At 39.7% G+C, this 22,932-nt stretch overlaps 1 protein-coding gene across 5 annotated transcripts in view; it reads right to left on the bottom strand.

Moving 5' to 3' along the window:
* Nucleotides 1-8,211: 8,211 nt before the first annotated feature.
* Nucleotides 8,212-22,932, bottom strand: part of MAPK14 (mitogen-activated protein kinase 14) — a 72,081-nt gene continuing 57,360 nt past the window's right edge. For 3 of the 5 annotated variants that reach the window (XM_063096448.1, XM_063096449.1, XM_063096450.1), the window contains exons 9-12: nt 22,025-22,104; nt 15,289-15,367; nt 11,433-11,606; nt 8,212-10,615 (exon numbers count right to left, since the gene is read on the bottom strand). In XM_063096448.1, coding sequence (XP_062952518.1) covers nt 10,548-10,615; nt 11,433-11,606; nt 15,289-15,367; nt 22,025-22,104 — 401 coding nt within the window. In that variant the 3' untranslated portion in view covers nt 8,212-10,547. Of the gene's footprint in view, nt 10,616-11,432; nt 11,607-15,288; nt 15,368-17,629; nt 17,710-22,024; nt 22,105-22,932 lie in introns of those variants that run through there. The other 2 variants (XM_063096451.1, XM_063096452.1) reach the window with 2 other exon arrangements.

Raw genomic sequence — 22,932 nt, 5'->3', positions numbered from 1 at the left:
AGTTTCTCTAGAATAATTACCTAGAACTGTAAGGTCATAGGCTATGCGCAGCTTCTACCCTTAGTAAATCCTGCCGAACTGTTTCCAATGTATGAAAATTTTACAATTTTTGTGTAGTCAATTCATTAGCCTTTTCCTTTATGGTTTCTGGGCTTTGTGACATGCTTTGAAAGCCCTTCTCTATTTAAATCTTTGATCTGTCTGGAAATGATTGTGGCTAAAGTAGGAAAGTTATGATCTCGTTGTTTTAACACCATTATTATTATTTTTTTGGTGCCTGGCCTGTACAGGGATCTGAACCCTTGACCTTGGTGTTATAACACTGTGCTCTAAACAGCTGAGCTAAGCAGCTGGCCTCTGTTTTAATACCATTTATTGACACAGATGACTGAATAATATGCACTTATTATTTGTGCATTTGTTTTAAAAGTTATACATTTTTACAGATTTAGAAAAATTCCTAGGAGTTACACAAACCTGTCAACAGCTACTATTTCCACGTGGTGGGATAATAGATGTTACCAGACTATATTTAAATTTTTTTTTTAACAACACGCATCTTTTGTGTCCTGAAATAATAATAATAGTTAGAAAAAGTAACGTGCTAAGTGCTTTGACACCAGTGAGCTCTCAGTACAAGTTGCAGGAGTACTTAGAGTGGGTACCTGATTCAACCAGAGGCTGGGGAGAGGATCGGGGAGGTGGGGAGTGTTTCCTAACCATCGGAGCAGGGTGGGGCTTGTTGCGGGCAGAACAGCAACTCGGCTGTTTGCCTCCAGATGGGGACACTCCTCACCACAAGCACTTTGTCAGAAGCCATATCAGATCATCATTGCCTGTCTCACTGGGCAGAGCTGTGGGTGGCTGAGTTTTCTGTACAGGACAATCAGCTCTGTCATGCCTGAGCAATGGCCCAGGGGGAACGGGTCTTCATGTAATGACAGATGATGACCTCACACATCACGCTGGAAACAGATGGTAGAGCCAGCTGATCAGGTCAAGGTAACACCCAAGAGGACACACACACGCCTTGGACTCTCACGCAAAATCCCATTGTCTGTCAGCTGAGTGCCAGGGAGGTGGATCAAAGGCACGCCTGGTCCATAAATGGCCTCCAGCAACAGGCTGTCACAGGTTCTGTTGTCAGGGTACCAATGAGATGGTACAGTCATTGTTTACGACTGTATTCTCCCATTAGAATGTCAGCTCCATGAGGGCGGGAACTTGACTTATATTCTTTCCCATATTCCCAGTGCCTGACACATGGAAAGTACCTAATAGATATTTGTTGAATGATTGAATGAAGGTGCAAGATACCATAATGACTTCCAATTCCCTTTCTTTTTCCTTGATATTTTCATTTTAAAGTGGCAGATGGATGGGGAAACAGTAGGAATTATCTGGATCACGGCCATCAACTACCTTTAATAATCTTTTGATTCTTGTCCTAATTCATTAAATTGCCACGCATCCAACTTGAATTACAGCAAGATGTATCAAAGAGAATCAGAAGCTAATTCTTCTAACACAGTTCTCTGCTTAATCAAGAAACTTTCACACAGTTCTTTCTTAGGCAGGGCAGATAATCTGTACATATTTGGTTTCTTTCTTTAGATGGTCTTTGCTTCCAAAGGTTGTTGGTTGTAAAAACAGGAAGCAGATGAGATGATGTGCAAGTGATTACAGGATGTCACTGGGTCAATAAAAACTGAGTGCCTACTGCATGCCAGGTACCATGCTAGGCAATAGGGACATAGTATTTATTGAGCACTTACTGTATGCCAAGGGTTTTATATGCCTTAACTCATTTAATCCTCCAAACAACCTTATGAGTTAGGCTCCAAAAGATAAGTAACTTGTCCAATAGGAGATAGTGGGGTTGGGATTTGAGCTTAGGCAGGATGGTGCCAGAGCCTGTGTCCTTAACCTTTACATATTTTTCCTTTTGAGTAGTTGGTACAAACAGCAGGCAGTGACCAAGTGTGATCAGTGCCACCGCTGGTCAATCCAGAAGAGTAGAGAGAGCACAGACAAGGGGAACCTAATCCAGGGTTGGCGATGGTCAGGAAAGATTTACAGAGGGAGTGATGTCAAGGCTGAATGGAAGAACAGATAAGCCCAGAGGACTGGGGAAGGAGAAGGAAGAGGGTTCTAGGTCAAGGGAATATCATGCGCAGAGGTCAGGAGAGAAAGCAAGAGCATGCAGTAGCATCACACACATTTAGAGCAGTGCCATGAAGAAGAACCAGGGGAAGTGATGTGAAGCTGGGGGAGCAGGTTAATCTTCTAGGGGATTTAATAATGGGTGTTGGCTTAAAAGCTTTTGGCAGAAAGGAGGGAAAAGGTGGCTTCTCTCTGGAGGACTGGAGGTGCATTTCTATCCCAGAGGAGTAAGGAAGCAAGGGAGAGGGGGCTGGGACCAGGGATAGAGGCCCAGTGTGTGCTGAGATAAAGCACCAAGTGCCCAGCAGTGGCTGCCATGGAATCCTTTCCTCTTTGGCCAGTGGCAGCCAGAAAGCCCTTACGGAAATTATGCTGAATGAATATTTTTCTTGATTTTCTTTGAAAAACTGAGAGAGGCATGTCTAACACCAATGCTATAAAACTCTGGAACTAGGAGTCTTTCAATGTTGATACCAAGATGGTCTGTTGAATCCAGCCTCAGTTGTAACGTGACTCTGCATGAGAATTTGAGACATTACTTGTATAGAATATACAAGGATGTCAATTGCCTAATGTATTAGTCCGTTTGTGTTGCTTATAACAAAATACCTGAAATTGGGTGATTTATAAAGAAAAACGACATTTATTGCTTACAGTTTCTGAGGCTGGGAAGTCCGAAGTCCATCTGGTGGCGGCAACAGTGACCCAGGGGTCTCACATTGCAAGATGGTGGAAGCAGAGAGAGAGAGGAGGTGCCAGTGTCTTTTAAACAACCAGATCTCACAGGAACTAATACAGTGGGAGAACTCACTCATGACCCCCACCCCCCAGAGCATTAATCCATTCATGAGGGATCCGCCCCCATGACTCAAACAGCTTCCAGCACTGCCACATTGGGGATCAGATATCCACATGAGTTTTGGTGGGGACAACACATCTAAACTCCATCACTTAACAGTAGGAGTTCAATAAAATAACTTTTTAGTAGGAAGGGAGGGGAAGTGGGGGGAAAGAGGTAAAGAAAGGAAGAGAATAGAAAGTCAGGTCTGTCCTTCAATGTGGAGGTTTACCTTCTTAGGCCTCTAAACACCCCTTGAGTCATTTAGTCTGTCAGCAGCTAGTTCTCAATGGCTGCACTTTAGAAATATGTAGGGTCATTTTTGGTTGTCACAATAATCAGGGGTATTACTGATATTTAGCACACAGGGGCCACTGTGCAGAGTGGGATATTCAAGAGGAATTGCTTCATACCTCAAACAAACATCCTGTTGGACATTCATGTAGGTGGGAAAACCTATTTATGATCATCTGAACCCATACTGTAACTTGATTTTACATATAACACAAACAACTTTTTTGCGTATTAACATACCTAAATTTTCCAGGATCACAACTAAATAAAAGATTATAATTGTTCTGTTTGAAATGTTACCAAAAGTTCTTCACCAGTTTCAGAAAATCACATGACTGACAGTAGTCAGTCACGGTATTTGAGTTGCCAAGACAAGATAACTGTATCAGTCTGAATTTGCAGCTGTCACATTCAAGGTGATTCTGTGTATAGGTGCAAGCATCTAACTGCTTCATTATGTGTTCGATGTAGTAATGCTTGAGCATTTACTTATTGAAATGTATTTAAACTTCTCCTTTGTTCATTATTTACATTAGATCATTACATTTTCTTTGAAACGGTGCGTGTGAATTATCTATGAATTTCAAGATTATGAGATGTTATAAAAATTATTATGTAAAGTGTGTTGGATCTGATAGAGTTGAAAACCACGGGCCTTTGTTAAGGATCTAGGCTGGGCCTGAGGTTTTACATCTTTGCATTTTTTGCCACAACCAACACTCAAAAGGTGGTGGCATAATTTTTTTTTAATTGCAAAATCAGGCTTAAGGTTACTTCCTCAATTAACCCTTAGTAACTTCTAAACAAAGAACTTCCTCTAAGTTGAACTAATCAAACAGGTTTGCAATTCTGGCTATGAGTACTCCGACCACAGCCTCTGGCTTCAATAATGGGAATTATCTAGAAACCGCCTTTGGACCACTTAGTCTTCAGGAGCTCTCCTCCCAATTGGTTTTAGAGGCTCATACAGTTCCCAGGTAAAGAACACTCCAAACTTACCCTAACAGGACAGCCTCAATGTCCAATGTCACCTCAAGTGAGATACAAACTAATCAGTATCTTGAGTGTCAACAATATACCAGGCATGCTGAGGTTTATTTCATTTAATCTTTCCAGTCACTTGAAAGCTAGTAACTATTATCCCAAGATCACATATCTGATAAGAAGTTGAGTTGGGATTCGAATCAAGGTCTGTGGCTTCAAAACCCAGTATTCTTTCCACCATACTCCATTACTGGCCCATCTAAGAAAATCTTCTAGTCATACTTCAGTTTAATTACTAGATTTTCTGTCTGGACAATGGCCAAAGAACTTCTGAACAAAAGGTAACTTAATTCACTCAACACCCACTTCCACTATTTTGTGGGGTTTTTTTAAGAAACAAAATGGCCTTAACTTGGTAAGAAACATACTTTCTTCTGAACTGCATAATATCTTCCTTTTCCCCAAAAAAGATATACTCAGGTCTTTAAAAAGGACTTTCAAATTTATCTTTCCCTCTGAGATACCAAACCACTTTAAGTTACAACAGGTTAGTAGGTATTAACCTTTCAAGAAAAGAGGCTTTGGTATTCTGCAACACTGTGAAGAACGACGCTTTAAATTAGTGGTTTTCAACTGTGGATGATTTGCTCCATAGGCGACATTTTGGCAACTATCTAGAGACAATCATGGCTGTCACAACTGGGGGAAGGGAGTATTTGTGCTACTGGTATCTAGTGGGTAGAGGCCAAGGATACAGCTTAACACCCTACAATGCACAGGACAGCCCCCTCCCAACAAGGAATTATCTGGCCCAAGATGTCAACAGTGCCAAAGTTGAAAAACGCTGCTTCAGATCCTTAAAATACATCCTTCTGTTGGGGAAGAAACCACCAAGCCCTCCCAGGTGGGCAGAGAATCCTCCTAAAAAGTAGTGGAACTCTGCTTGCCAGGGGCCTGACAGCTGGGTTCAATCCCTTTCCAGCAAGTGTTCTCCTGTATTGAAAAGTTGGGATCTAGCCCTGGCAAAACTGAAACTGGGGAGTGGTTCTCTAGGTCATACAGACTTTAAAAGTCTTTCTCATTGTGTGTTATGGATTGAATTTTGTTCTCCAAAGCTTAGTGGTGTTGGAGGCTTACTCCCACATGGCAGTGTTAAGAAGGTGGGAAATCCTATTGTGGCAGTTGAAAGGTGGGGCCTTGGAGAAGTGATTGGATTATGAGGACTGCACCCTCATGAATAGATTGATCCATTCTTGGATCGATGGGAGTAGTTCTGGTGGCTTTAAAAAGAGTGTGATTGAGGAGGTTAGTCACTCTCTGTTCCACCATTTTCACAAAGTGACACCCTGCGTCGCTGAAATCACCACCAAGGAAGACCTCCACCAGATGTGTTCCCAGGACTTTGGACTTCCCAGCCTCAGAAACTGTAAGCAATAAAATTCATTTCCTTTATAAATTACCCAGTTCCACATATTCTGTTATAAGTAACAGAAATGGACTAATACATTGGAGGAAAAGAGTTTCTTCCTATTACAAAAAAAAATTTACTCAGTGTAAAAAAAGTAAATATTACAGAAATAGCATGAAAAGAGCCCACAATCTCACTTCCCAGAGATGGTTCCAAACAGTTCAGTGTGTGCTCCTCTAGGTTTTTCCTAGTCATATACTTATCTATCAATAAAAAAAGGGAGACAGTATGCCATAGCTTGCCACTTACTTTTTCTCCTTCACAACGCATCTTGCCAATACATCCATACCTAGCTGCATGGTATTCCACTGCAGATGGCCATAATGTTTTGCTATTACAAAGAACATGGCACTGAACCTTTTACCTTTTTGTGTACTTTTGAAGATTTCTGTGAAATGTAAATGCTCAATTCAAAAAGTATGTACATCAATAAAATGTATCTATATTATAAATATAAGGGATCTTCATTTTTTGCATATTCATTAACCAAATCTTTGCAGCTGTCAGACTGCAGAGAAGTGAAAGTCATCACAACATGAAAACATTCACTAATGAACTGACTACTTATAAAATTAGTCCCTCCTTGCTTCATAAATATCTGAACTCAGTGCCTAGCCTGCCCATTGTATTCTAGTCTTCTGTTAATCTCTATGGTTGTATTACAAGCATATGACAAATGACATATATAGAATGCAGATTAATTGCAATAATCACAAATCTTGCAAATGATGGTGGATTTGAAAAAGTTGACAAATAATGCTAGAAAACTGCTCAAATCTCAAGCAAAGCCACCAAAAAATGTAGACCTGACAGACTCAGACCAGTTAACAATAAAAGAAAAGGCAATGAGGTGACCACTGATAATTATAAAAAAGAATGATGTGACTATCAAAAGACTGAGGCCATTGAGAAAACTGAAAAAGCCCTCAAATATTTTTGCAAAAGTTCCCTCTATGATTGTGTTGCAAAAAATTAAATGAGAAGGAAATCGTAAGATACTAAATCAGTTTGACAAACACTTGATTCATTCTTTGTTCATTATAAGGATATATATTTGAAATTATGATCATGCTTTTATAATTTTGTCCCATTTTCCTGATAAAAGTCCTAACTGTTCTTCCCCTAACCCCTAATCCCCACCATATACTGTGAGATTTTGGTCCCCATTTTCAGTGGATTCACTTTAGGTGAGCTTTTTCTGATGTCAACTCTCCTTGAGCTAAGCAGGCCCTCCTCTTAGGTTAGGAAGATGGTTGTGCTCATATCTGGTATGTGAAGGCAAAATAATGCCTAAAACTGTCTGCTCCTTATAGGAGCTAATGTACCCCATATGACAATTGGGGCCCTTTTCTCTGACACCCTTAAAAAGTCACTGAGGACAGGAAAGGAGCCTGTGCTTGGCTTGCCTTCTATCACTGCCATCACTCCCAGCTGCCAGCCAGGGACCAGCCAGCACAGGACAAAAAACACAACTGCATGCTCTTAATATCCTCACAAGCTAGCCTCACAATCCACCCTGGGACACCTGATGGGCGTCATTCCTCGGACACCAAGAAAGGAAGCACACCAGTGCAGGCCCTGAGAACTCAACTGTAAGACCTTATGGACCTTTAATCCTGTGGTGCCCTTCAGTAGTTTTGAGGAGTATTTTTCAAAGGCCAGCTAAGACAAAACAGTCATAAAATACACATGCTTAAAAGCCTATGAACAACATACATATATATGTACACACCCAACCTTCTCTCTGGCAATTATAAAATAAAATTATACTGCTTATAGTTTTAGAAAGACAAAGCTGAAAAGAACATTTTTTTTTTTTTTAATAAAAGAACTTCATTTTATAGGTGAGAAAATTGAAACCCTAGGCCAAGGGTTGGCAAACTTCTATAAAGAGCCAGATGGTAAACAGTTTATATTTTGTAGACCCTGTAGTCTGTTGCAACTACTTAGCTGTCACTGTAGCGCAAAAGCAGCCACAGACAACATGTAAACAAATGTATGGTTATGTTCTGATAAAACTTTATTTAGAGACACTGAAACCTGAATTTTAGATTACTTTTCATATGCTACAAATATTATTCTTTTGATTTTTTTAACCATTTAAAAATATAAAAGCCATTCTTAGCAGGCTACACAAAAACAGGTGGTGGGTAGGATTTGGCCCTCGGGCCACAGTTTGCTGACCCCTGTCCTAGGCCATTCTTTGACCCAAGTGTAGTAATACAGACCCTGCCATGTAGCACTTTATTTGCTCTTTGCTTTACCCATCCACATCAAAGACCCAGATTCTCCTCACCATAAAATGTACAACTAAGGAGAGCTCTATATGTTTTCTAAATTTTAGGAGTAGTATTAAGATCTGTCAGAAATGTATGCCAGGCCTCAGTTGAAAGAACAATGATTTAATGTCATATTGTGCATTAAATAAAAACAAGAGAAAATATAATAAATTTGAGAAACTCAATGAATTTGAAAAATAGGCTTTATTTTAACCAGTGGTATTGTTTGACATCCTAGATGGCATAACTGATTACAGCCAACTTCATGAATACAAATAAAATAGCAGTTTCCCTCATTCTCTCTTGTTTTCTGTTCAGAGAAATCAGGAGATGGGAGCACTCTGCTCAGAAACCAGGGAGCTCTTCTGTGAGGTCCAGCTTAGAGTCCAGGCTCCTGGAGCATGCAGCCTCCTAACACGTATGTGGTCACATGTGCAAAGACCTTTATTAAAAAATATTTAGAGCAGTATTTCTGTAGGAAAACACACTAGCATTTACAACCAAACATGGCTGATAAAATTCATCTTGGTGTGGATGGCGAGGATTTGAACTGCATATAAAAGATGAGGCCTTTACGTTCACTTTCCTTTAGAGACGGGGAGAATCCCAGGTGAGGTGGAATCACCATCAGTCTGCCTCCTTCCTTCTGGCTCCAGTTGATTCAGGGTCCTACCCTGTCCCTCTGGAGTACATGTATCACTGCACTAATAGAGAAATGAAAACACTTGGCCCAAATACAAAATTTTGTCACACAGTCAACACTGGAAGTAGCTTTACACTTTCTTATTACACAAAAGTCTTTGATATATGGGCCCTTACAAAGCACAAAATGCCTGAAATTCAGAAAATTATGAAAACGACTCTTCTCCACCCCTGAGGATATTTCATTTTTATAAAGTTGAAAATACAAAATATCAAAATAATTTGCCCTTTCTCCCCATCAAAAGGAATCACATTCTCAAAGGATTCCTGCAATATATAAAATTCTGAAGCAAAATTTATTTCTCCCCAAACCAAGACCAAAAAGCAAATATAAAGCTGCCAACAAGACCCTTTTCTTTTAAGGGGTGGAAAAGACACCTTGTTGCTATTTAATAACCATATTTAGAGAAAGATAGTAAAAGGAGTTTCTGGCCTCATGAGCTTTTATTTTTCACTTTGATTTTCAGCATTTCTTAGCACTGGTTATTAGGAGTGAAAAGAACAACTTGTTTTCCAAAGTTTGGGATATTCCTGGGAAAAGCCCTGATCTTTCCAATGATAGCTCCCCCAAAAGAGTTGTTGAAAACCAGATGGTAAGAATGAAAATGCTATACATCCATCTGTTCCATTTTTTCATGGTTTTCACATCAAAAGCACCTGGAGTATCGATTGTGTTCAACACAAAATAGCACTGGGGGCTGAAGAGAGGATGATGTCACTTGTCCATAGGGGCATCAGGGGAGGTGACATGGGATCTGAACTACCCAAGAGGTCTTCACTGGCAAACCCGCCTGGCACCAAGGCCTCCCGAAGAGGACAAGCAGCTGTGCATGCTCAAATAGTAAGACGTGCAAAACATATCCTCACTCTGCTAGAAATAAAGAGCACACGGAAAGTACATTGACAGCAAGAACCTGCTTCTGACTACTGGGCCAATACTCACGAAGCCCTGCACTGAAGGTGAAGGGTAAGCAAAGAAACGGCAACACCACTGGGGGCTGAAGGAGAGAGAGAGATGCACAGATACGCATGCTCACACATGCACACGTGGCTAACCTCTCTGGGCTGCCTGGTTACATCAGGCTCACAAGCAACCGTCCGACAGCCCTGTCTACTTGCCTGGCTCAGAACTTCAGCAGCTGCAGTCTTTTAACTATCTACACTTTCTTCTCTCCTTTTAAGGCACAAACATATTTACAGCTTCAAATACACCTGTCAAGTTCTGAGACCCATACTAAGCAAGTTAATCACAGGATAATGCACAGAAGCCAGTTGGTCCTTTTTGGCTAGACGCATCGCTGCAGGACAGCTTTGGATCTGAAGCAGCCAGAAGGTGGAAGCCTTCTCTCTGTGCCACAGTGGGATGTGGTCAAGTCTACCCCGCTACCATCAAGGTGGGGCCACAGGCGAGGCAAAGGTGGCAAAAGCATGACTGGGATCAGGGACAGTTAATATTTTTTACTTCGCATTTAACATATCACTAACAAGATGGCAGCTCTTGTCTGCCTGAGCCAACTCTTAGAAAGAAGAGCAAGTGGAGGCTGCCATGGAGCATCTGCAACTTCACGTAAAGTCACTGTGATCATAGTTTGCTCATATTATTCACTTAACCTCCCAAAAAGACAGACATACACATGCACACACACTAACACACAAGCACACACACACACGCACACACATACACACACCCGCCCCCCCACCCCTTCCACCATGGAGGAAATCATTGCAACAAGAGGCACTTGAATGATATTTGGAAAGTTCCCATGAAAAGGCCTTCCCCTCACAGTGAAGTGGGATCAACAGAACAGAAACCAAGTGCTCAGGACTCCATCTCTTCTTGGTCAAGGGGTGGTGGCACAAAGCTGATGACTTCATCGTAGGTCAGGCCTAGAAATTGGGAAGAAAAAGTAAGGTGGGAGAGTTTAGACTATTCTCCTGGCTGCCAAGCACTCTGTCTTCTAAGTTCAAGATGCTTCTTCCCTGTGAAGGATAGTGGTTTGATGGGCTACTTCAAATAAATGCTTCATTGCTTGTGTGGGATATCCTAATGGACCATATGATTACACAAAAGTTCAAGGATACATATAAAAGAACCACTTTTTCTTATTTCTTTCATCACTGAGTACCTCCTCTTTAAAGCTCTCTGGAGAAGGTGCTCAAGAATAACAGCTCTCTCACAAGCTGCAGCAACAGGCAGCCCCGGCTTTTGGGATTTAACTGGAGTTCTGAATCTGTGTTTTAAGGAAATAATATGAGATTGGACATAGGAGACATGGGCTCTATTCTTGGCTATGTCCCTAACTAGGTCTAAGGTAATAGATAAAATATAAACTCTCTTTGCCCCATTTCTGTTAATCGTAAAACTGTAAAAATACTCCATTCCCTACTTATCTCAGAGATATGTTGTAAATGCAAAAACTCTGAGAACCTCAAAGCTCTATGAAGATGTGAGGGGCTGTGCACAAGTAAGACCAGACAGAAGCATCTCAAAGGCCCAGAGAGTGTCATCATCTACAACAGTCAGTTCCATCAGAGGAGTATATTCATTCTGCAGTAGAGATCCCAACTAGAAGTTTTAGCAAGTTGGTTATAACCAGTCAGAAGTTTTAATTTTTTTCCCACGGCTTTTGGTTAGTGATTCACCTAGGAAAGATATTTAAATCTAAGTTCTCAAGCTAGATGTTAATCCTGCCCTTAGACTTACTTTTCCACTCATCTATAAGGAGGTCCCTGCTTTCAAAGGACTGATCGTAAGGATCGGCCACTGGTTCATCATCAGGATCGTGGTACTGAGCAAAGTAGGCATGTGCAAGGGCTTGGGCTGCCGTGATTCTCTTATCTGAGTCCAACACAAGCATCTTCTCCAGCAAGTCAACAGCTATCAGCACCATAGATCGGAAGGAAATAAGCAGAGTTTATAACACATTACAAAAAATTATGCCTTATTAAGCAAACACACAGTTTTGACTCTTCATATCCAAACAAAGAATTCTCCTCCAAAGTATCTGCTCTAGGAGAAGGATTTAACTGGGATTCTGTTTGAACAAGCTTTTGTGGAATGTCAGTGTCAAACTACTACCATGGTAGTCAAACTATCAAAATGAAAGCCTATAGCTAGAGTAATTCAGAAGAGATAGATAGGGCTGGTTTTTGGTTTTTATTTTTTTGTCCTCCTTCACTATTTATTTACAAATATAACACAAATAAATATTCAGCAAATATATCTTCAAACAAAGAACAAATTGAGGGTTTTACATAGCAATGTCAGTGAGATATGGCATTTCGATTAAACGGAATTTTATTTTTTAAATTTTCACTATGAAAAATTTCAAATATACAGAAACAGAGAAGTAAAAACAATAATACAGTGAACACTCATGCCTACCACACAGATTCAGCAATTAACATTTTATATGTCTTCATTTATATGTATTTTTTCTGAACCACTTTAAAATAAAATTACAGACATGACTCTTTAACCTCCTAAATATTTCAACACAAAGACATCTTCCTACATAATCATAATACTGTTATCACATGTGACAAATGAATAATTTCCAAATACAATCTAAAATCCAGTTCATGTTAAAATTTCTCCAATTATCCCAAAGTTGTCTCTTATAGCTAGCTTGTTCAAACCAGGATTTAATTATGAGCCATGGACTGCATTTGATTAAATTTGTTTAGTCTCCCTTAATCTAGAATAATCTCTCTACCCCTAACCTATTTTTTCCTGATTTAGATCTGAAAAGACCCTCCAGTTGTCTTCAGAATACCCACCATTAAAAGTTTGTCTGATTGCTGTCATGTATCTACACCCTTGCTTTCCTCTATCCCTTGTATTTCCCAAAAACCAGAAGTAAGATCTGAAAATTTGTTAAGAATCAGGTTAAACATTTTTGGCAAGAATATTTCACAAATAATGCTGTGTATTTGATAGTTCATTAAGGCCGTTTGTCCCACTATCAATGGTGCTAAATTTGATCACCGAGTAAAGATGTTTCCCCTTTTCCCCAAGCCAAATAATCTGTGAGATACTCAGGTGAATATCTGCTACTTTCACTTATGGTTTTTAGCATGCATTATTAATTTTTCTTCCCAGAAGCAATTATTTCATTTGGGGTTATAAAAAGGTGATTTTTCTAATTCTGTCTTTCAAACATGGATGTTTTGAGTTTCAGCATAATAGCACTTGGGGGGATAAATAATGGTATGACCACAGTTAATCACTGTGGTGAAATAGAAAGGTTTTTGAAACGTTTGAAAATTATTCCTTAAAGTGAAGAAGAAGACAGTTTCCTGAAGAGATCTATTGCTGCGTACACTGGAGACTGTAAAGACCCCTGTCCTGCAGCCAGAATTCCACAGTAATCCACAGGAGAAATATGGGTTTTAGGGGAATATAGAAACAAGGTGAATATTCATGTGAACTATCAGCTGTTGGTTTTTATAACTGAACACAGATTACATGATGAGCCTTTGCTACCCCTAGGGTAAAAAGAACCACGTCCTTATAACCAATACCTTGATGAGAAATAAGGTCAGGGGTAAGAAAAAATCCCTCAAAGATCTTGACAGATATAAATATATACACTAACATCAAAAGGTAACTTAAGTTTTAATTCATGTTTTGGGAATAACAGTGAAACAAAGTCAGTGACTGACAAAACAGAGCTGTTAATATTTATATCACTGGTGTAATCCTGCTCAGTTAATATGCTGAGTATGAGCTCGTGATCAGTAACACCATGTTCCGTCTGCCAAGAAAGAGGAGACTCTTTGGATGACATTACTGTTTGGCAATGGGCTGTAAGGCACGTTTAAACTCTGAGGAGTACAGTGCTGAGCACCAGGTGGACCAAAGCCTCTATTCAACTCATTAGCGGTCTTTATTGCTAAGTGATGTCTAGTTCTTACGAATGTTTATATGTCATGATTCCAGAGGAAGGGGATACCTATCAGGATGTATGAGACCTGAATAAGCTGCTGGGACACACACACATCTCCCCTCCCCCCCAGATAAATGAATTAACAAATCTTTATGAGTCTGTTAACAGGGAGTCAGACAGGGAGCCTGCCATGTCTAAAACTTAAGGCAAATAAGATGAAAAAAATTCAGAACAAAATGACAGACAAGAAAGCTACCAGCACACATCTTTTCCCAACAACATGGAGTACTTATGGCTCAAAGAAAGCTTCTCATAGATCCTTGAACTAGATAATGCAGCTCAAATAAATCATACAAAGCCAATGACGGCATGTCAGGGTACAGTCAAACCTAACCAATCCCAATAGAATCCTACATATCCCTGATGAGTTTGTGGATTCATCTGGGGACAAGAGAGTGACCTAGCTGAGATCTGACGTTTCTCCATTACCAAGGCTGACGTGAACTCATCCATAACTGTCCGACACTTCAAAGAGCATGAGCATCTCTGCTATTATAAGAATTATCACAACAACACTGAAACTCCTCTTTACAATTACTATGGATGAAGTACGTAAAAAGCCGAAACAACCACCTTCTGCACTCCACCTTCTGAAGGTCATCATAGCTGTCAGCCCTCAAAAGGATAAAACTAAGTCTGAGGCACAGCTGCCAGGACCCTTAAGCAGAGGGATGACCCACACAGATTTAAAGAAATGAAGTGAGATTTTAAAACATACCACTATAATACAATCTTCACAAAAATGAGAAGTCTGATTATACCAATTATCATAGCAGCCCTCTCTTCTCTACTGTAGGAAGGTCCTGGTCTGATCCTTTGTTCAGCATTAAATAGCACTGTTGACTCTCCTAGAGTCAGGGAATTAGAACCTCAGGCAAAGCTTCTATCTGGGACCATCTGAAGCACACATCAACCCCCCCCCCCTTAAGGAATAAAGCACCTCCTTTTTTAGCCAAAGCAATACATATCCTCTGCTGCCACTGTCACTTCCCTTTGCTAAAGATCCTGGAGGTGATGGTGGCAGGAAGGAATATGGAGCCATTCCTTAAAGTTTGAGGTGGAAAATTAGCTCCACAAAGAGGAGAGGATGGTTAAGCCTCAGGAGCAGAGGAAGAGGGGAGGGGAAAAGCATGTGAGTGTGGAGGATGACAGGATCTGTAGCACTGGGTAGCTGCAGGCAGAGCACAGCACATTTCAGGGAGCCCCTGGATAGGCCCTCTAAACACCCAGCTGAGCTCCAGTTGTTTTTACCCTCACCTTGGGACAGATAAATCAATAGCAGTTGTGAACAAGTCACTAGCTTCCTTCTGTACCTCTTTTTTCCTGTCTCCTCAGTCTTTTCTCCCAACACTCCCATTACTTTCTCTCCTTTCTTTACTGTACCAGCCCATTTCCCCCATCAAATTCTGTGCTCATATAAATATATAAGCATGTCACGTAATTTTTAAAAGATCTGACAGTACAAACACAGGAAATAAATGCCATATTTATCACCTTCCAAGATTTAATTAATGGAACCCTATTAGATCAAAAAGAAAAACTCTTCTTCAAATCCCTAATTTACATCATAGCCAATTCAGTATCCATGAGACAAGGATATGGTCAACTTACCCAGGGGATTGGCACCAATAAATACATTCGCAAAGTTCATCTTCGGCATCTGGGTCAAAGACTGAATATAGTTTCGTGCCTGTAAAAACAAGGGCTGTCAGAATGACTTTGTTCAGTAATGTTACTGCCTTCAAAGAGTCTTAGTCCTGTTAAGGAACAAGTGTTAACTCACAAAGTCCAGTGTTTACGATTGTCTTTCACAGTCATTAAAGCCTTCTCTCTTATTGCCATCCTAACTTCTCTGTTTATGATCATCACCTTTATTTATTCCTGCTATCTTGCACAGTTATATCTCAAGTGAATAAGAATGCTAACCTAATTAGTTAATAACTTAATTAGTTCTCTTTCATTAGCTTTCTGATCATAGGATCAGAATTTTAAAAACTGAGGCAAAGATACCTAACAAGTAGGTCTTTTTGAGACAGCCTTCCTAAATAGCTAAAATTGGCAGAGGGTTGGTATTCCTAAAGAAAGCCTAGAACCAGCAGTCTTTTGATGGTGCTAACCTCAGTAGGTGCTCTTAGTACATCAAAAGGATATCAATATTAAGCCTTGCTAACAAAGTAATCTTGGTAAGAAAAAAGTAAACATGAGCTTAGTATATTATTCTAAGAGGCTCAAACACATTTAAAAAATACTAAAAGCAACATATAATAAGGATAATAAAGAATAGTAGATTATAAGTTACTCGGCCTAGGCAGAAATCTTTCTCCTACCACTTATAAGCTACATCTATCTTATGCAGGTCTCAACTAGCATACCAAAACCTCATCTGTAAAACATTAGTATTAGTATTAGACATTATTGTGATATTCAAGTAAGAGAAAACTCATGAAAGCACCTCAAACTAAAATTCTGACACAAACAAAATTTATATTACCAGTACAGTTGTTATAAACTTGGTCTCTGGGGTGGAACTGGCTTGAGTTTGAATCTCGACTTTACTGCTCTGGGAAAGTTACAATTCTCTTTAAATCTTGGGTTCCTCATCTGTAAAATGGAATTAATAACAGTGCCTCCTTCACAGCGTTGGAGCAAAGATTAGAGATAACAGACTAAGTACTTTCAAAGCATGGTTCTTGGTTCCAGGTGAGAGCTCAATAAACATCATCACTGTGAATAAAACTATCACAGTTATCTTTAGAAAAGAAAGTCTGCTCTCTATCTTAACCACCAAAACTCCTATTTTATTTATTTTTATTTATTTTTTGGCAGCTGGCCGGTGTGGGGACCTAAACTTGACCTTGGTGTTATATGGCTATGCTCTAACTAACTGAGCTAACCAGCCAGCCCTAAAATTCCTGTTTTAATATAGTTCACCAATAGAGGGTATATATGTATATTTGTGTATATACACACACACACACAAGGTAATAAAAATTTATGGTTGCTGGTCATTGTATGTGGAGTGGGTAGGAAAGGTCTGCTTTGAAAAGCAGTTGAGAATCCTTCTGATTTGAAAAGAAAGTTCTAGGAATTGAACATATTCAGGCTGTAATTCCTTTCTACTTGAGCATGTAGATAAAAGGACAAAGGGAAAACAGAAGCAAGAGAGACCTGTCTCATCCAGAGAACGCTCATCCCTTTAATAAAGATAAATAAAAAGACTACTTGAATATGGCTAAAGTAGAAACAAAGCTGCTGGGAAGAGCCCTCTGTGATGCCAACCTGGTTCCCCAAAATATTAAGGGCACTTTAGAAAGAAGCGCTCATCACCTCTGATGATTGGCAGAGTTAGATTAAGTAGTTAAGAATTGGTAAAGACGGTACCTAACCCTACTTAAGTATTCATATTTATTCTATATTATTTGTGTATTTCCTTTTAAATATAGTACTTTTTTGTGTTGTATATTTAATAGTTGTGTTTTGTTTTTTGTTTTTTTTTTTTAATGAAGAATCCTCTTTTGGTCATTAAAAAAATGGATGAATAGGAAAGCGCGCTAACAGACCCCAGTTAACTACACCTCTGATGAAGGTAATCAGATCGTAGCATACCCTAACTACAGGCACAGGACCTCGGAAGAAACAAATACCCTCTTCAGCACTCAACTCACAAAACCAAATATAAAAGTAACACCATTCTCTACTTACAAACCTATAAATTATATTCTAAATCCAAATTACCAGCCTGTAATAATATTCTAAATCCCAGAGGATTAGATGACATTTTATCCTAAATGTCAACATTTTGCAGTAGCACATAGGCAATCATTGCCCTAAAAGCCCTCAAGGCACATGCAAGCATTCAGTGACATTAAAACCTCTGTTGGTTATGCAGTGGCCATAAAACGAGAATGTGGCCTTCTGAATTAGACATCTCTTTACAGTCTATTGTCCTCACCTCATGGCTTGGCATCCTGTTAATGAGATAAGCAGGGGGTGTCCCCGTCAGACGCATAATCTGCTGAAGCTGGTTAATATCTTAGATGCCTAGTCAAGGGCATTGTTAAACATACAGTGCAAAAAATAATTTTCAATTCAAATTTTTTAAAAGGTCAAAAAGCCACCCCAAAACAAACAAAAATCCTACTCCCCTCCAACCCCACCCAAGAACCCAAGGCTGCATGTAAAGCACACTTCTATGAATGCAGCACAAGTTATTAGGCATGTAGCCAGTGACTGGCCATGCAGATAAGAAAATTTAATTTTCTTTGGTTTTAGCATCATCTTTAATGTTAAATATTTTAAGTTCCCTGGAAACAGACTGCCCCTTGATCCAGGATGCCAGCCAGAGAACTGTTTTTAAGTACTAATGACCAACATCTATTTGCCTTTGTGGTAAATACAGATGATTCAGAAAATTTTGACTCAACTTTGGACAAAATAAAATATCTAATATATCCATTCAAGGAAGAGACTAAATTTTTTGGCATAGGTCCTCCAAAGCACCACCCCTTGAAACTACGACACAGGTGGGTATGTGGGTTAATAAGCAATGCCAAGTTTCAAAGACATTAGTAGTGGCACATTTAAAATACATGCCACAAACACAAAATGATAAGTGAAGAAATGGGAGATGGGGGTTGCAGGGGGTTGGAAGGGTTAGAGGATAATGGCAGAGGTAAAATAGAAGTCACAGGTTGCTGACAGTATTGTAGCATGCTGCAATGGTTTCTTCCACAAGTTTCATCAACAAGTGAATAGGCTAACTTCACTTAAACAGCTGAGAGGAAGTTTGCAAAACACTCTGCAATTATCTGACAAGGGCAGAACTACGAGGTTTTCCATATCGACAAGCACATATTTAAGTTGTACTACAAACTTCTTTTAAGTGTCCCATCAATATTAACACAATTTCCCCTCTTCCAGAATAGTATGAGAACTGTCCGTTTATCATGTGTTCCTCGTAAAAGCAGAAGTGATGGGATTTTTAAAAAATCCTCAATATAATTCAATAAACCCCTCTTCTGTTCCCTTTCAACTATTAATTCCCTCCTTCAGTTGAAGCATCCTCTTTGATTCTGGCTTCCCTGAATAATTTCCCACTTTAGCTCATCCTCTGAACTCAACTCCCTAGTGGTCCGATTACTGCTAATGCATGTTTAAGGCTGGCCATGGGGAAAGAACTAGGGCCATGTGGTCCACTTTGCTTTTCATGTTGCCTGAGCCCAAAGACAGAGACCAGCAAATTCAAGAGGTGGTATGAAGTTCTTTTAATATTCTCAGAATAGAGTTTAGGTTTACCTTTAAACAAATTCCCTAATGGTACTTTGTATGCCAAGAGAAATAACAAAAGGAGGTCACAAAGTAAATCAGCAATAGCAGAATACCAGCTGGGTTTTTAAATGTTAATATCCTGCCACCTCTTCTCTTGCTTTCTGTGAACAATACTTGGCCTGTACATCTTCTATCTTTGTCTCCTTAAGACGAATAGGTTATTATATCCTCTTCCAGTCAGGAGGTTAGGAAAATTATATTTCTAGAGAAAAATGTGAATGAGCCAAGCTTTTGCTTTCTTAATGACTTTTTTGTTCTTTCACTGATTATTATAGGGACACCAACCAAATAAGCCTCTATCATGACACACTTATCCCCTTTCCTATGGCACATCCTAACTTGTTCTCAATCCATTATTATACTCTTACTCAATGTCCTTTTATTGATTGATTAAATTTCTTCATATATGCTGGCATCACTACTTCACTAGTTTTTAGGAGTAACAAAAATAGCTGTTGGCTTTCTGTTCACTACACTCCTTTACTAATGCCTTTTTAAAATTTTTTAAATCTTTGAACAATTTTACTCACCTGGCTTTGTTATTTTTCCATTATGTACTTGGGCAGTGTCACTAACATCAATTTAACTTTTGAATGTTTAAGCTACTTTTATCAACTCACCACAATTATGCAGGAAAAAAACTCTTTCTTATTCCTATACGCAATACGATATTTTTTGAGTAAGTTCTGTATTCCAGTACTCAATTTCATTAAGCCCAATGCTATACTCAACTAGCTTTTGAAATGCATGATGTGTGATGGAGTTTGGATGTGTTGTCCCTTCCAAAACTCATGTGGAAATTTGATCCCCGGTGTGGCAGTGTTGGAAACTGATTGAGTCACGGGGATCCCTCATGAATGGATTCATGCTCTCCCTGGGGGAGGAGGGGTAGTGAGTGAGCTCTCGCTTTATTAGTTCCCACAAGAGCTGAATTTTTAAAGGACCCTGGCACCTCCTCTCTCTCTCTCTCTCTCTTGCTTCCTCTCTCACCATGTGATCTGCTTGTACCCGCTGTCTGCCTGCCGCTTTTCCACCATGAGTAGAAGCAGCCTGAGGCCGATGCCAGATGCCGCTGTTCCAGAACTGTAAGCCAAATAAACCTCTTTCCTTTATTAATTACCCAGTCTCAGGTATTTCTGTTATAGCAACACAAAATGGACTAAAACAATGTGCCCCATTTCACATAAGATAAAGACATCTGATTATAAAGTTGTGTACCCCGTGTTGTTTCTTTCTTAAAAATAAATGATAGACTACTGATAGATAAATACTATTTTACGTATACTTTGTCTTTTAGAACTTCTTGTGACTAACAGCACATAGCTATAAGGCAGATGGTTGGGGTGGGAGAGGGGACTGAGAAAGAGCTGCTAGTAGTCATTCCCAGACAGGGAATGAATTTCCTATCTCAGTCTCATTAGCACTATTCACTAGTTAACTAACCTCCTTCCCAGCCTTCTCTCTGCCCCCATGACCTCTTACTAGCCAATCTTTCTAAGCAAACGCATTTTTAAAAAATTTTAAAAAGGACTGTCCTTTCTAAGAAAAACTTCCTGCCTTCTTTGATTCACTCTAGTCCAGCTTCTGCATTTCGTAAAGCAAAAGATAACATCTCTTCAGGTTGACATGGTGGTCAGTAATTCCGACAATGACTTTCAAAGTAGTGTGCAATTGGATAAGATTATAGTTTAGATCATGTTATCAGAACATCTGGAATCTATACTAAGCTCTGCCAACTGACTCAATGCATGACTCAGGAAAGGCACAGCCTTTCTGTGCTTTTGCTTCCTTACCGTAAATAAGTAAATGAAACAAAATGACATAGGGCCAACACACCCTTTTTCATCCCTTAGAGTGGATATTCAGAAATATACTGGGTTTCAGGGTTCTTTTAAGACATGAACCAGATACATACCAGATGATGGTATTCTTCATTTTTCAGGGGGATGATGAATAGTTCAAACTCACCTGCTTACGTCTGCCTCAAGCTACCCAGCAGTCTTCCCAATTGGGCAAAGGGCACCTTCGGTCAGAAATGTTGGAGAAGAATCCAAGAAGGCACAAATGGAGCTCAGCTCCACAGCTCTTTTTCCCTTTTGTCCAACTGCCTAGCAGCAGACAGAAGCGAAAAGGGAGAAAGGCTGGGCTTTCATGACTTCTCTCATGCCTCTGGCCCAAGAAAATGACCAACAGCAGGAAGTCACAGCCAGTATAAGCCAGAGTCACATTCCATGGCTTTTGTCTAAATACCCTCTTAGAGTCAGGAGATAATTAGTTCCAAAGTCTTTCTCAGGTTATTTTACTTGTAATTACAAAGGAAGGGTATGGGAGGAAGGATTTATGACAATACTCCTATAGATCTGAAGTATCAGGAGTGGAGCTGTTTCCTCTGAATGGTCTTTCTGACTGAGGTAGAAAGGTATTCCTGTTGGGAACGGACACCTTACGTCGGATGTGTGTGAGTTATCTATTCTAAAACAATAAAAAGCAAGTAACTTCTGGAAAAGGGCAATAGTGTGAAGACAACACACATTTCATCCTTTCAGTTATGAAGTTAGATTAATACTTGAGAAGCTCATGCTCTGAGAATAAACACTAACCAAATAGTGAAAAGAGCTCCTGAGTTTATGCAAAACTTCTGAGGAAGATGAAATCAAGGGTTGAGAATGGAGACACAAATTTTCTACTAATCTTTTGGAGTGAATTGGAATCTCAAATATCATTGTTTTACTGGGATACTATTACCCAACAGAGGATCCTATAATCTAAGCATGTACCCAGGTAGAGAACAAAACACACTCGTGCATACAAACAGGCACACGCACACACACACACGCACACGCACACGCACACACACACACACACACACACACACACACACACACACCTCATCCTGGAAGTCAGCACACAAAGGGCACACATGCTTACAAACATACCCGGGTCAAAGTACAGACTGATGGAAGGCAAGTGACAAAGGCTCCCAACAAGGCAGGTAATTACAAGCAAAGCATCAACTCACAGACTCTGAGGAGATTTTCTTCAAAAGATCAGCCCCTGGGGTTCCAACGAGTCTTAAAATGAGCTTCAACTGATCAATATCTAATGGAGGACTATAAAGGAAAATGTTGGGACAAAATAAAAATGAAAAACAAACAATAACAAACAAAACAAAAACAAACAAAACATCCAAAGAACAAAAATTTAAAACCCCAAACCAAGCCAACATGGTGAATTCATCTAGATCAAGGCTTCTGAAAGATGGTCACTCCACACAGGACATGCTCCTCCTGTACAAAGATTCAAAATGCTACCACACAAATATCCAATTTACATTCATTTTGTGCACCTGTCAATATCACAGATCAGTAAAGTGAAGCAACTTCAGCTGGGTTCTTAGCTGCCAAAGAGAGCAGGTGAAAACACAAAGGCTTCACTCAGTCCAAATGCTCCGTCTACATCTACTTCCTCACCTTCCACCAAAACATCAGTAGTCAGTCAAGCAAAGAGTATTGGTAAGCAGGGACTACAGCAAAGAAAAAAGCAGCAGGGCATAGAAGCAAGGGATATACCACTCTATTTGTGAATATTCCCCTAAGGCTTGACCTAAAGAGCTTGTGATAGTGAGAGGCCTGCTAAGATCCCAAAGCCTGAACATTTGAGCATGCCTTCTAGAAAACCTCTCCTTCTCACACTGGCTATAGCTCAACAAAGTGATAGCCGGCCAGCAGAGGGCAATCTCCCACTGCGTGTTCTTTCAGGAGCGCCATACTAAAGCAAAGCATATGAGGTTTCAACCTTATAAATGCAAAATGAATATAAAATGCATAACAAACTTCACACATCCCAAAGTCTCTAAGTAATAGGCCACAACGCCCAAACCTTTAGTCTGGTACGAACACTTCAATGCATATTTAGAATGTATGGAAA

Source organism: Cynocephalus volans, chromosome 5 (genome assembly GCF_027409185.1).
Source record: "Cynocephalus volans isolate mCynVol1 chromosome 5, mCynVol1.pri, whole genome shotgun sequence".
NCBI lineage: Eukaryota > Metazoa > Chordata > Mammalia > Dermoptera > Cynocephalidae > Cynocephalus > Cynocephalus volans.
This window is presented reverse-complemented; position numbering and strand designations above follow the sequence as displayed.